Source organism: Dreissena polymorpha, chromosome 7 (genome assembly GCF_020536995.1).
Source record: "Dreissena polymorpha isolate Duluth1 chromosome 7, UMN_Dpol_1.0, whole genome shotgun sequence".
Lineage (NCBI taxonomy): Eukaryota > Metazoa > Mollusca > Bivalvia > Myida > Dreissenidae > Dreissena > Dreissena polymorpha.
Genome location: NC_068361.1, coordinates 45,938,795 through 45,954,665, shown reverse-complemented (window position 1 = coordinate 45,954,665; position 15,871 = coordinate 45,938,795). Strand labels below are relative to the sequence as shown.

General features: G+C 35.5%; 1 protein-coding gene across 1 annotated transcript in view; it reads right to left on the bottom strand.

The window, feature by feature from the left end:
• Positions 1-1,248: 1,248 nt before the first annotated feature.
• LOC127839213 (chitinase domain-containing protein 1-like) overlaps positions 1,249-15,871 on the bottom strand; it is a 39,689-nt gene continuing 25,066 nt past the window's right edge. Inside the window, exons 6-12 of the mRNA XM_052367487.1 lie at positions 13,319-13,425; positions 9,364-9,425; positions 7,025-7,117; positions 6,278-6,376; positions 4,337-4,492; positions 2,831-2,908; positions 1,249-2,142 (exon numbers count right to left, since the gene is read on the bottom strand). Of these exons, the coding sequence (XP_052223447.1) occupies positions 2,001-2,142; positions 2,831-2,908; positions 4,337-4,492; positions 6,278-6,376; positions 7,025-7,117; positions 9,364-9,425; positions 13,319-13,425 (737 nt within the window). The 3' untranslated portion in view covers positions 1,249-2,000. The remainder of the gene's footprint in view (positions 2,143-2,830; positions 2,909-4,336; positions 4,493-6,277; positions 6,377-7,024; positions 7,118-9,363; positions 9,426-13,318; positions 13,426-15,871) is intronic.

Genomic DNA, 15,871 nt, shown 5'->3' with positions numbered 1-15,871 from the left:
CAGTTTTGATCCTGATGAGACGCCACGTTCTGTGCTGTCTCATCTGGATCCAGACTGTTTGCAAAGGCCTTTGAAATTCGGTTCCAGCGCTGAAAGGATTAAGTCCAGGTAGTTGACATCTCCCCTGGACGTTAATCGCTCCGCCCACCTAATCACATGTCTTAGCAGTTAGAAAATCTACACAAGCTAACACCAAAGTGGCTTCTTTGCCTATAAATAATGCAATATTCCAGATGATTTGTAAAGACTTTTTTCACCCCCTGGTAACACTGGAAACAATATAATTTATAAAGAACATTAGCTATCTGTAACTTGCATTTCAGTATGTTAAACACGCTCTCAAATGCACGCGCTTACTGATATATAACCTGTTACTACCTGTAATGGTGGTATTGGTAATAAATGAACACTTCTACACTTGTTATTTACAAAGAAATTAACGCAACATTTTTTCCACATGTATTTGACATGAAATAGCAATTTAATTGGGACTTTGGTTAAGTTTTACACGCTTTCTGATGCACAGCGGGTACCAAAATCCCCCATGTAATTACGTATAAAAGTGATATTAATAATGTTAAAAAATTGCTTATGACACATTTATCAATCATAATAATTAAAAATGCAAGACAACAAAATCAGTTTGGTCATTTTCTGATATAAATCAGTGTTTTATGAAGGAAATTTCAGTCAGCCTACTTAATAAAGCTACAAGTATCAGACGCTGGTACCGACTTCCCCAAAGTTACCGCCTGTATTGGTGATATCAGAAATAAAAACTTATAAGATGGTTTTTATAAATTCATTTTTAAATAGTAACATAAAATTGTTTTCATTTGTTTCCTACACAAAAAAATGGATTTATAACGTGGATTTCTTAAGTTATGCAAATTCCTTATTATTTTACATATACACGATATAATTTGGCATTAGGCTTGTCTGGAAGATGGTGGACAGGTCAATTTATCTATCACCGATTGATAGATCGATATTTAAATAAGAATCAGATTGACAGTTGGCAAGATGTCAATAGTTTCAGATAAAGGCCGCAGTTTTGTGACATTTTTTCACCACTTTTTAGTTTCTATTAAATGCCTAATAATAAAGCATTCAATAGAAACTAAACTAAAAAAGTGGTGAAAAAAATTATAATCATTTCATAATTGGAGAGTAGACGGTATGTATTACTACTGATGTATCATAACACAGTGACATTCTTTTATAAATATACAGCAAGTAACTAATCAATATTTTTCAAGTATAAATTTACATTTTTATTCTCATTATCAATGTGCAACAATGATACATACAGACATGCTTGCATGAATAACAAATAAATAAACCTGTGTTTGTGAAACACAATGCTCCCTTCTGTGCTTTGAAGCCGCACAGCAGCTATTTTAAAGAAATTGTTAAGACCAAGGCAAATAACTTCTCCAAAAATTAATGGACCGGAACAAAACTCACACTTCATCTGTAAGTTATGTAGGTAGACTCACATACCAAAAATCAGCTTAATATCTGCAAGCTTTGCAGAAAATGGAATGCCGGACAGACAGACGGACAGACCAACTGCTATATGCCACCCTACAGGGGGCATAAAAGTGTGGAATGGAATATTGAACAATGTGTAAAAATATGTCTCAAAAGTTAACATATACGAAAACACATTTGGTTGCAAAGCTTTTTGCTCTTGAACTAAAAAAAATCTTAATTTCAAACTATATGTAGTTGAATATAATGAAAATAAAGTTTAATGCATTCATTCCAATTTCACATAAAATATTTGAATACAATTCCATTTTGATAAACATTTGTAATGACTGGGTAATATCACACATTGAATCGGTCCTTTACTAGTGGAAACATCAATAATGAAAAAAAAGGGAATCATTCCTTCAAGTCAAACAACAAATTAAATCCTTAAATTAAAATACTCTTATAATCATATAAAATTAAAAAATCACATAAGCATTATTTTTTAATCCAACACCCTGTTCTCAGAACAGATCATAAAAGTAGTCCAGGCCCTGGCCTATTTCCCATATAGATATTCCTACGCCAAGGTCTTTGGCTATTTTTAGTCTGTCATGTATGGATTTTAATGTGGGATAAAACACAAGATGCTGGGTTCCCCCACTTCTGAAAAAAAGAAGAAAATATTTTGAGTTTCGAAATGATCACAATAAGCAGATAAAACATTTTAACTGGTGTTTCAAGTGCCCAAACACTATTCTATCTTTTTTTCATTTCATTGGTAGCCAGAATTAAAAGTCGACAATCCTCTATAAAAAAACAAACCGTGACAATTAGTATCGCTTGATTGGTCATTGTCGGCTCGGGTAATACTAACATGTACCCCGGGTACTCTTAAGTATACTTACATGTACCCCGGGTACAGTAAATACACTTAAACGTACCTGAGAATTTTAACGCTAAATCGGTCGTTGTCAGCTTTTTTATTTTTTTATTTATTATGTTCACATTTATGTAAATTTTCTGTTAAATTGCCTCTTTATTATCAAAACCCATACTCAAAACGCATGTTGATGCAGTTTTTTAAAAGAGAAGTTTGTTTAAGATAAACAATATCGTTTAACTGTAATCAGTAGCGCATTTTACGACATCGGATTTTGGGCGGGAACACACTTCGTCTTATATCGACTCGGTATGTTTAAGTATATTTATCGTACCCAGGGTACATGTAAGTATACTTAAGAGTACCCGGGGTACATGAAAGTATTACCCAAGCCAACAATGACCAATCGAGCATTAGTATCAGCCCATCACTATTGATAAGATGCTACTGCATGATAGATACTATACAAACTTGTATTCAAAAAGGTGCTCCCTTGTATCTGTGTCCCATACCAGCTTGGGTTTGTGCTTCTTTAGTAGGTCTATATATCTGAAGACACAAAACAGATTACTTACAAATTCTTTCGTTAAGTTTCGTTAATTTCTACAATAGGCACATTTTCACAGTATATGAATAGTATCAGCAAATTAATAGAGGATATTTGTTGGATTCGGTGGAATATCGATTTTATTTCACGAGTGATCATAGAAAACAATATTTTCACGAGTGGCGCAGCCACGAGTGAAAATATTTATTTTCTATGATCTCGAGTGAAATAAAATCGATATTCCAATGAATCCAACAAATTTTCTTTTTAAATTATGCTTTTTTCACCATTTATTTACATTGTAAATGAGTTAAACTGGATACTTTCGCTGGATTTATGACGTCATTTCGTTGAAAAAATGACGTCATTTCACAGTAAAACAGTGACAAATATCGATATTTTTCACTGTTATTTTTCACTGTTTAAAACAGTGGAATACCAGTTTTATTTCACTGATATTTCTCTATAAACCACCGGAAAGCATAAAATAAAATTTTAGATAACTGTCATAATAACAAAGTAACGTCATTTACAGCAAACAACGGTAAATTACAACAGTCAGGAGAAATGGTGAAAACATATACCAGTGAAAAAATATTGGCTAAATTTTGTTATGAATAATAATTATTTCAACCAAATAAATAAGATTTAAATTTGTAAGTAAGTGTAATTTATTGTATCTCCATTTATCCCTAGCCTTGCATTGTTTTGCAATACCTTCAATTTTATAAAAAAAAATAATATTGCTACACCAACAGTTACTGATTTTTGACTTGAATATATTGAACTTAAACATTAATAGGTTAATTTCCCCTTAAGGGGCAAAATTCTCATTTATTAAACGCTTTCATGTTTATTTCGAATGATATCAATTGTTTGTTTTGCTTTTTTTTCTCCTCCAAATTTAACAAATTTACAGTCATCAGTTGTGATTAGACATACAAGAAAACATAGTTAACTTAGTTAATTTGCCTTTTAAGTAAAGTCATTTCTTATGAAAACCCAAATGGGCAGTTATAATGTCAAGATCAACAAATAAAAAAAAAGTTTTTTTTACTAAGTATATTTAAAGTAGTTCATCCACACACAAATAACCAATCATAACTAAGCAGATCTTCAATGCATAGGGTCCATAAGAACAATAAAATGAGTCGCCTTCTAAGAAAACTGGGCATAATGCATGTGCGTAAAGTGTCGTCCCAGATTAGCCTGTGCAGTCCGCACAGGCTAATCAGGGATGACACTTTCTGCCTTAATTGGATTTTTGCTAAGAAGAGACTTCATTTTAAAGAAAAATGTCATAAAAGCGGAAAGTGTCGTCCCTGATTAGCCTGTGCAGACTGCACAGGGATGCATCTGGGATGACACTTTACCCACATGCATTGAGCCCAGTTTTCTCAGAACAAGGATCAAATATAAAATTGTCTTACTTATTTCCGAGAACAGCTTCTCCGTTGCGTGCCCAGTAGTCATTGCCATAGAAATTGAGGCCCAACAGGATCTTGGACCGGTGGGGGGACGATCCAGAAGGGTCAAGGTGGGAGACACACTGAATGACCCAGTTAAAAGGACTGTTAGGGCCAGGCCTGAAATGAATAAAGTGATGTGATGCACTGAAAGACCCAGTAAAAAAGGATGTTAGACCCAGGTTTCAAACAAAACAAGTTGGAATTGCACTGAATGATGAAGTTAAACGGGCTGTAAGGCCAAGGCCTGAAATGATAATGTTGGTGATGCACTGAAAGGCCCAGATAAAAAGGCTGTTAGGCCCCAGCCTTAAACTAAACAAGTTGGCATTGCACTGAGTGATCAAGTTAAACAGGTTGCTAGGCCTAGGCCTGAAACAAACAAGGGCTGTTTGTAAAACATGCATGCCACCTATATGGGCTATAAGTTGTAGTAGCAGCCGTTGTGTGAATACGTGGTGATGGTGGTGGTGAACCATTTTACTGTGTTGAGTTTTTCTTCGAAAGGGGGCATAACTAGGTAGAGATAATGCAACCTTAATTTCATTTTTGCCGGATGTTTATTGATACAATGCATTACAAAAATGCAGTTAGCCTTACATTTGGTAAAATTTAAATAAATTACAAGGGAGGCAAATGCTGTAACAAAAAGAACATGCATAAACGGTAGTTGTTTCCCTTGTTTAAACCATGCTAAATCCTTAAAATGCCTATTTCCAGTAACTGTGACCTTCACCTGTTACCTTGACCTTTGACCAAGTGACCTCAAAATCAATAGGGGTCATCTGCGAGTCATGATCAATGTTCCTATGAAGTTTCATGATCCTAGGCCTAAGCGTTCTTGAGTTATCATCCGGAAACCATCTGGTGGACGGACCGACAGACCGACCGACAGACCGACTTACATGAGCAAAGCAATATACCCCCTCTTCTTCGAAGGGGGGCATAAAAAGTTGATGATGCACTAAATAACCCAATTAAACGAGCAGTAAGGCCAGAGCCTGAAATAAAACAAGTGGGTGATGCACTAGATTACCCAATTAAATGAGCTGTTGGGCCCAGGCCTGAAAACACACACAATCAGACTTTGCACTGAATGATCCAATTAAACATGTTCTTAGGCCAGGGCCTGAAAAAACCCAGTGGGAGATGAACTGAAGGACCCAGTTGAACAGACTGTTAGGCCTAGGCCGAAACAACAAGAGATTTGTCAAAGACAAAGCAGCAGTCCCATACTGGGGTTTTGTTGTCGGAGTAAGAACAGGAAGTCTTTTATTTTTATCAACCTAGCTTAATTACTTATTTGTTATGGCACGATGCAGATTTTAGTTATGTTGTCTGTAATCATAGCAATTTAAATGTATATCGTAAAAAAACCTGAAAATGCGTGCAATTCCCTATACAGCCTTGTATCCACATATTGAGTTTAATCAAAGTAGATTAATAATGTTTAAAGTCATGGCTAAATTTCCTGAAAGTTCTTTAAGTATTTTTATATCAATAACAACCACAATATTGGTCAGACACAAAAGTGAAATAACATGAATATACCCAATATGGCCCTCTATCAATGACTATAAACTATAATCTCATCAAATCAGCTTAAGAGCTTTGCAGCACAGTTTTGAAAAAAAAGAAGCAAAGCATGTTTATTGAATGAGTCCCGTTCTTGGCTTAATGAATGTGCATTATGTATCATCCCAGATTATCAGGGACGACACTTTCTACCTAGATTGGATTTTCGTTAAAAAGAGACTTCCTTTAAACAAAAAACAAACAGTAAAAAGGCGAATGTGTTGTCCATGATTAGCCTGTGCAGGCTTATCTGGGACGTCACTATAAGCACATGCATTTTCCCAGATCAAGACTCGGATCATGTCCATGTAATAATAGAACAACAATTACCGTCCAGGGTTGGAGTAGTCGTAAGTCATCAGGGAGAAGCGGTCAACAAGTGGGGCCAGTGCCTCAAAGTCCTCTTGGGAAAACATGCCCGGTGTCTCCCTGCGCACAGAAAAACAGGGAATAAGCAGAACTCTACACTCATGAACAACTCTTAGTAACTAAGACCTTGACCTTAAGCCATCTACTCGTACTGCAATCCTTATGAAGGTCTTGATAAACAGATTATTTTACAATACATTAGGATTAAAACCCATGTGTTATCATATAGTATAACTCAAAGTATTCACAAGTGGTCAATGGAACTCTAGCATATAAGAAATACATTAAGCAATAAAAAAACAAACATAAACACATTCATATGAAGTGTCATTGAAATACTAAATCTAAGCTGAAACCCCAATGTAATACAACCGGACCATGTAACGCTTACCTACCTTACCAACTTAATACCACAGTCTAATAACCTCAATTCTAAGGAGTTTTTACAAATGAACTTAGTTTGAACCTATAAATATAAGCTCCATGGCTCTGAAAGCAAAAGGCTTTTTCAATCGCTATTGAGTCCATTTCACGGGTAGAATCAGTGTTTGGTATCTTTGTGGGCAATCTAAAAAATGCTCCCACAGTGGGGATCGAACAGATGCCATCCCAGTCCCTAGGCAGACACCACATCCACTATGCCATGAAATATTTAAATAAAATTTTCTCCTAAAATGCTTGCAGCATGTCACCCCTGCAGAAGTCTACCTGTCATATAGTGGAGGTGGGATAACGAGAATCATTTCTTTGCCTTGCTCATGGAAACTTTCAGCCATGTGGGTGAGGAAATGGCGAAGTTCTCTGAAAAGTGTTCAATATTATGTACTTATGTGATATGTTGAGAAAATGTTGAAGTTCTCTAAAAAAAGTGATCAATATATGTAATACGTAGTATGCTGAGAAAATGTCAAAGTTTTCTAATACAAGAGGGCCATGATGGCCCTGAATCGCTCACCTGACTAACCAAATACAATCCCAACCCAGATTTCATCAAGATAAACATTCTGACCAAATTTCATAAAGATTTGATGAAGACTGTGACCTCTATTGTCTACACAAGGTTTTTCTATTATTTGACCAAGTGACCTAGTTTTTGACCCCAAGTGACCCAAATACAATCCCAACCCAGATTTCATCAAGATAAACATTCTGATCAAATTTTGATAAAGATTGGATGAAAACTGTGACCTCTATTGTCTACACAAGGTTTTTCTATTATTTGACCTAGTGACCTAGTTTTTGACCCCAGATGACCCAAATACAATCCCAACCCAGATTTCATCAAGATAAACATTCTGACCAAATTTCATAAAGATTGAAAGAAAACTGTGACCTCTATTGTCTATAAAGGTTTTTCTATTATTTGACCTAGTGACCTAGTTTTTGACCTAGTGACCTAGTTTTTGACCTAGTGATCTAGTTTTTGACCCCAGATGGCCCAAATACAATCCCAACTCAGATTTCATCAAGATTAACATTCTGACCAAATTTCATAAAGTTTGGATGAAAACTGTGACCTCTACTTTCTACACAAACAAATTGTTGACGGTTTTTCTATTATTTGACCTTGTGACCTAGTTTAAGACCTCAGATGACCCAAATAAAATCCCAACACAGATTTCATCAAGATAAACATTTTGACCAATTTTCATAAAGATTGGATGAAAACTGCGACCTCTATTGTCTACACAAGGTTTTTCTATTATTTTACCTAGTTTTTGACCTAGTGACCTAGTGTTTGACCCCAGATGACCCAAATACAATCCCAATCCAGATTTCATCAAGATAAACATTCTGACCAAATTTCACAAAGATTGGATGAAAACTGTGACCTCTACTGTCTACACAAGGTTTTTCTATTAATTGACCTAGTTTTTGACATAGTGACCTAGTTTTTGACCCCAGATGACCCAAATAGAATCCCAACCCAGATTTCATCAAAATAAACATTCTGACCAAATTTCATAAAGATTGGATGAAAACTGCGACCTCTATTGTCTACACAAGGTTTTTCTATTATTTGACCTAGTGACCTAATTTTTGACCCCAGATGACCCAAATACAATCCCAACCCAGATTCCATCAATATAAACATTCTGACCAAATTTCATGAAGATTGGATGAAAACTGTGACCTCTACTGTCTACACAAACAAATTGTTGACGGACACACGCACGCACACACGCATATACGGACGCCGAACATCACACGGTCACATAAGCTGACCATGTCACTTTGTGACAGGTGAGCTAAAAACAAGATTTGTTTGTCAGAAACACTATGTCCCCTTCTGCGCCGCTTTGAAGCTATATATTTGACCTTTGACCTTGAAGGATGACCTTGACCTTGGCCTTTCACCACTCAAAATGTGCAGCTCCATGAGATACATGTACACATGCATGCCAAATATCAAGTTGCTATCTTCAATATTGCCAAAGTTATGGCAAATGTTAAAGTTTGATGCAAACACACAAACAAACCAACAGACAGGGCAAAAACAATATGTCCCCCACTAAAGTGGTGGGGGACATAAAAAGTGTTTAATATATGTAATGTGTGAGAAAATGTTGAAGTTCTCCAAACCCAAGTGCCATGGGCCCCAAGGCGCTCACCAGAGACCCAAAGGAACTGGACTATACTGAGAAAGTGCGAGCTGATTCATGATGATTGGACCAAAAAAGTGACTTCTAGAGTATAAACAAGCTTTTTTATTTGACCTAGTGACCTAATTTTTGAGCTCAGTTTCTAGCTCAGCCATGATTTTATTGGGACAAATGTTCTGATCAAATTTCATGAAGATAAATGTGGCTAATGTAGCACAAACAAGTTTTCACAATAGCAATATAAGGAAAAATGCCCCACGACTCGGCTGCCATGTTTTTCAACAAACCGGAAGAATTTTTAAACTCTACCAAGATGTCATTAGAACAAATGTTCTTACTTAGTTTCATTTAGATTGAACTATTGTTAACAAGGTTTTACTATAGCCTTATAAAATAATTTTTTTTAAACAAAATATGGGTCTTCACCATAGAAAACAGACCTACTTTTTAGCTTTACCTCCAAGTTGTGACCAAATTTCAACCACTAATCCATCAAATGTGTACTCCTGAAATTAAAATTGTAACATAACATCAATAAAAGGTGACTTGAAATAATCCGAATATTTGTTAACTACGTTAATACCTTTAAAATGAGCTAAACAAGACTATTGTCAAGCAATATAAGTCCCCTACCTGCTCCACCATTGTCAGAAATTCCAGATTTTATATATATATATTTGTTGCCATAGCAACCAATTTTTTTTATTTAGGAACAAAATGAAATGACGTGCATAATGTCCATATTGCCATCTATCCATGTTTCATGTTTCATGAAAAAATATTAAGAACTTTAAAAGTTATTGCAGGATCCAGAAAACCACCATTTTCAGCAGTATTTCTAGTCTATTAGTCCATACCAACCAGAATTTTTGACGTCCGAACGAAATGAAATCACGTGCATAATGTCCATATTGCCAACTATCCATGTTTCAAGTTTCATGAAAAATATTAAGAACTTTAATAGTTATCGCAGGATCCAGAAAAACCATCATTTTCAGCAGTATTTCTAGTCTATTTGTTCCCATAGCAACCATAATTTTTGACGTAGGAACAAAATGAAATGACGTGCATAATGTCCATATTGCCATCTATACATGTTCCAAGTTTCATGAAAAAATATTAAGAATTTTTAAAGTTATCGCAGGATCCAGAAAAGTGTGACCGACGGAGACAAAACCCATAAGTGTCCTCCGGTGAAACCGGTAGGGGACTAATAACAAATTAAAGAAAAAATATTTCAAGGTATACATTTTTTTTATTTTTATTATTTAAGATAACAAAAAGCCCACAACAAAAAATGATAAATATCAGATAATTGATTTTTGGTTTCCATTACAGTAAATAACAGAACAAAGATTAAAACGCAAATATTTTAAAAGGTGTTTTAAAAAAAGAGGGCCAAAGATCTAGCTTGCTCACCCAAAGGAACTGAATGGTTCTGAGTAACTTGTATGATGATTTAGTTATCATTTTAGTAATACGGGTAAAATATCAATAAAACAAATGGCCATAGCAAGTTTCATGATGCTTAGGCCACAAATATGAGAACTACCAGTGTTAACAAGGTTGCACTATGGATGTCTAAGGTTAACTGCATAGGCTCCTGGTAATCAAATTTTATGTAAATAAAAGAAGTTGTGGCATAGTGGATATAATGTCCGCCTTAAAACTGGAAGGTCACAGGCTGATTCCCACTTTGGGAGCATTTTTAGATCTCCTCCCCCAGAGACACCAAGTACAGGTTCGAGTCCCAGGAAATAGAGTCGAGACCGTTTTAATTAAGCCTTAGGCTTTCTATGCAATGGAGCTAAAATAAATAGGTTTAAACTAAACAAGGGACAAAATTGTCACAATACAAGGTTTTCAGTTGAAAAAAAATCTGATAAAGGGAGACAATTCAAAATGTGTATAGTTATCCCCCTTGATTTTAATTAGAAAAAACAAGAGATGTGTTCGTCAGAAACACAATGCCCCCTATTGCGCCGCTTTGATTTTTTTTTTGGACCTTTGACCTTCAAGGATGACCTTGACCTTGAACTTCCACCACTCAAAATGTGCAGCTTCATGAGAACGCCGCTTTAAAAATATATATTTTATTTTTTTTGACCTTGAATGATGACCTTGACCTTGAAATTCCATCACTCAAAATTTGCAGCTTCACGAGATACACATGCATGCCAAATATCAAGTTTCTATCTTCAATAATGCAAAAGTTATGGCCAACGTTAAAGTGTTTTTTTCGAATGGACGGACAGACTGACACACACATTTACACACATAATGACATACCGACGGACAGTTCAACTGCTATATGCCACCCTACCGGGAGCATAAAAAGTCTGATAAAGAGAGACAACTCAAACTCAAAATGTGCATTGTTAACGATTGTTCATAGTTACATAGTTACAAAATCAATCTATTTTTAGTTGTGGCGACCTTGACCTTGAGGATATTGACGTAATTCTTTTGCGCGACACACCATCCAATGATGGTGAACAAATGTGCCTAATGATTTTAAAATGTCACTATGAATGACATAGTAATGGCCCAGACAAGCTCATTTATGGCCATTTTTGACCTTCAAACTCAAATTGTGACCTTGACCTTGGAGATATCGACTTGGTTCTTTCGCGCGACACACCTTCTAATGATGGTGAACAAATGTGCCAAATGATTTTAAAACCTCACAATGAAGGACAAAGTTATGGCCCGGACAAGCTCATTTATGACCTTCAAACTCAAATTGTGACCTTGACTTTGGAGACATCAACGTAATTCTTTCGCGCGACACACCGGCTAATGATGGTGAACAAATGAGCCAAATGATTTTAAAATCTGACAATGAACGACAAAGTTATGGCCCGGACAAGCTCATTTATGGCCATTTTTGACCTTCAATCTCAAATTGTGACCTTGACCTTGGAGGTATCGACGTAATTCTTTTGCGTGACACACTGTCTAATGATGGTGAACAAATTTGCCAAATGATTTTAAAATCTGATGCTGAACGACAAAGTTATGGCCCAACCAAGCTTGTTCTGCCCGCCAGCCCGCCCACCGACATTCGCCAATCTTATAACCAGTTTTTTCCTTCGGAAAACCTGGTTAATAAAAAACATTATTTGAACAAACTTGGTCAATACCAAAACTATAGGCATAGCAGATTCAGCAATTTTAGATATTTAAGGTAAAGATGTCAATACATACATATCAGGTAAACAAGCTACCCCTACATATCAGGTAAACAAGCTTCCCCCAGATTCAGGAATGGTTTCAGAGATTTGTTTAGTGTTTTTTTTTTTTAGTTTTCACTATAAACACATAAGGGAAAACCTCAGAGAAGGTCCAATTTTGACCCCTTGTACATGATTTGAACCACCAATTGATGTAACAAACAAATATATCAATTTCAGGTCCTTTTTGTTTAAAAAAGATTTTCTATGTTTTTCTTGCAATACATGTCTGTCTCTATATATCATGTGACTGATAAGGCAAAGAAATTTTTTACCCTTGGGGGGTCAGGATTTAAACAAACATAGTAGAGCACCAATAAACAATATTAGAGCCAAATATTAAGCCAAGGACTTTGGATTCAGAGAAGATTTTGGAGTGTTCATTTAAAAATATTTTTTAATCTTTTGTTAACTCTGGTGATCAACATCTGAAACAGACAGCAAAGATTTTAAAAACTTTGACAGAGTGTCACCCAAAGGTCATTCCTGTGAAATATCGTTAAAATTTGTTTAGGGACTCAGGAGAAGTTGTTTGAAGAAAAATTCAGCGCAATGTGCTCAGTTGAACTAAAAAGAGGGTATAGGGCAAATAAAATTACTTAAATTTATAAAATATGTATCAGATTTGTCTTCAATACCTAGCACATTTTTATAGTATGGAAAATCTAAATTCCTACACAGCAAATATGTCCAGAGAACAATTAAATTGCAAACATTGCACTGGCAAATTAGGACCCATTGCTTTTTTATGTGATTTCTATGGACAAGTGCTGCTACGTATATTGACAGTTTACAAAATTCAAAACGTTACTTTTAATACAAGAGCAACGCATAACTGGTGCCACGCTCAGATACAAGTGCAGTTTTGAATAAATGAAAGCTTGTCAGATTATTTTTTTTAAGAGGTCACAGTGACCTTGACCTTTGACCCAGTGACCCCAAAACGGATGTGGCATGTAGAACTCATCAAGGTGCATCTACATATGAAGTTTCAAAGTTGTAGGTGGAAGCGCTTTGATTTTAGAGTCTATGTTAAGGTTTAAGCACCACGCGGACGGCGGACGACAAACTGGCTATGACAATTCCTTGGGTTTTCTCTGAAAATGCCAAGCTAATAAAAAGAGCTAATAAAAGGGATCAAATGGCTTCAATATTTTTGTTCAAACCTTGACAGTGTCCAGTATAACTTTAATGCAGTCCTCGATTGCATCCTCACTGGAAAACAGCTCACTGTAGTCTGTGGTTGACCATCCATCGAACAGAAGTCGGGGGACTTGAATGATGGTAGTACAGGGTTAACACTTTCCCACTCAGAAGCAAAGTCAAAATAGCTATATGCAACCAGCATAAAACCAGAACAGCCTGCGAGTAACTCCCAGTGTGTTTAGGTTTTATGCTGTTTGCTGCTCATCAGTATCTGAGGCTTGGAAATGAAGCCTTTACAACTTCAATCTATTAAAACTTGAATCTATTAAGAAAGGTCCTAAATTTAATTTGATTTCCTAAATGAGTATACAAACATTAAAATGCATATATGATAGGTTAAAGGTAAAAAACTACCATTTTGGCTATGACTTTCCACCTTTGTTCTTTCCATACTTTTTGTACAGAGAACATATAAGTTTTTTCAGAAAATCAAGCAGCAAACTACAAGGGGTCCATTGGCAAGTGGGACTACAAGGGGGCCATTGGCAAGTGGGACTGCAAGGGATCCATTGACAAGTGGTACTACAAGGGGACCATTGGCAAGTGGGACTACAAGGGGACCATTGAAAAGTGGGACTACAAGGGATCCATTGAAAAGTGGGACTACAAGGGGTCCATTGGGAAGTGAGACTACAAGGGGTCCATTGGCAAGTGGGACTGCAAGGGGTCCATTGGCAAGTGGGACTGCAAGGGGTCCATCAGCAAGTGGTACTACAAGGATCCATTGACAAGTGGTGCTAAAAGGGGACCATTGGCAAGTGCAGTGCTCACTCTGGCCTTCAGAAAATAATAGCCATATTTTTTTTTCTTAAAAAAATAATAGCCAAAACATATGCGGACTTTTCCGCAAAACGGTATTGAAGGCAAAAAGAAAGAAAAAACCATGAATCTCATTTTATCTATGTTTTATTAAATGTATATCTATTGATTTAAGTTATTTAATATATATATATATATATATATATATATATATATATATATATATATATATATATATATATATATATATATATATATACTCAAAAACAAGCATAATATCAGTGTGTCATTTTCTTATAAAATATTATCATGGCTTTACAATAAAGAATACAATCAATGTTGTGGGTGTGACTTAACAAACCAGATCTCAGCTACAGTTACATACACATAAGAATTAAGGGCAGAGGCCCCAACCCACCCAGAGCACTAATTATACTATTTTTTATAGTTTTTCCAATTGCAATTTTTGGTGAATACTCGAAATATTATAAACCACACCTTCCGAATCACCGCATGTGTATTCGTCATTCTATTTTTGCTGTTATGAACTTCGAAAATAAATCATAATGGACGAAAAAAATACAGTATCCGAAAACGGTAATCCGAAAAATTGTACGCGTTTTGCACATGAAATATGCATAATATTAATATGCATAATCTAAAATGTGCATATCGTTCGACTACTTTATCTCTTAATACGGCGTTTGCCATCGGCCGCAATATTGTAGGCAGAGGCCAATATCAATTGTAAATGATTTATTCCAAAAATAACACTTTCGCAATGCCGATCATGTTTACATCAATTAACGTCACAGCGCGTGAGTTAAAATACACCACCTCAGTGTAATTCCAAACACGCGTTTCGTTAAAATTAGCTGACCATGGCATATGCCGGGTCCCTTTGAATTGGGAAAACCAGGTTACCTGTAGTGCGTTCAGTTACAGCGAACGTTCGCCAATGATCGTTCGTTTCCAAATCGGTCTTATTGAACGATAAGTTCGGCGCGAACGTTTCAAGATGGCGGCTCCCAGAAATTTGTAGCGATTTTGATGGCGGAAATCGCTAATAACACAGAAAGTACTTAACTAACAGATATTTCCAAAAAAAAATAAAACCTTTAAAAATTTGATTATAATAATAAGTGGTGTGGATGCGATAGTGTTATTTTTCATTAGCAATCGAAATTTAGTGTAAGAGGTGCATTGAATCAGTTATAAAACAAAGCACTTAAATAGCGCAATACATTATAATCTTCAAATTTAGTTTAATTTTCTTTTACATTGAATGAATTTTCGTTTCGTTTACATTTAATGAAAATATTAATAAATTTTAGCATTCACATGGAAAAAAAAACACCTGCATATTTTGCGAATTGAACTGTCTTAGAATGCACATGTATATTGAAAACTCTAATGTAGTGATTATGAGCGATACAAATCTGGCATTTTATTATTCCATAAATCTATACATTTATTTTACCCAAGTATTTTATATCGATATTATGATCAAACGCGATTGCTTGTTTTCACGATGATGTTTCGAAAACTGCAAAAACGCACGATCTTTACACGTCATTATATCGGTTTACATTTGCAGGTTCCCGTTAAATACGATAATTGTGTAGCAGTAAATTTCTGCACTATTTTAAATGAATTGTCATTATAAAACACTTAAGTGTTATGTTTAAACTGGCTTATATATATACTTAATAGTTCCTGTTAATCCATTTCGAACAAATGTACGTCTATTTTTT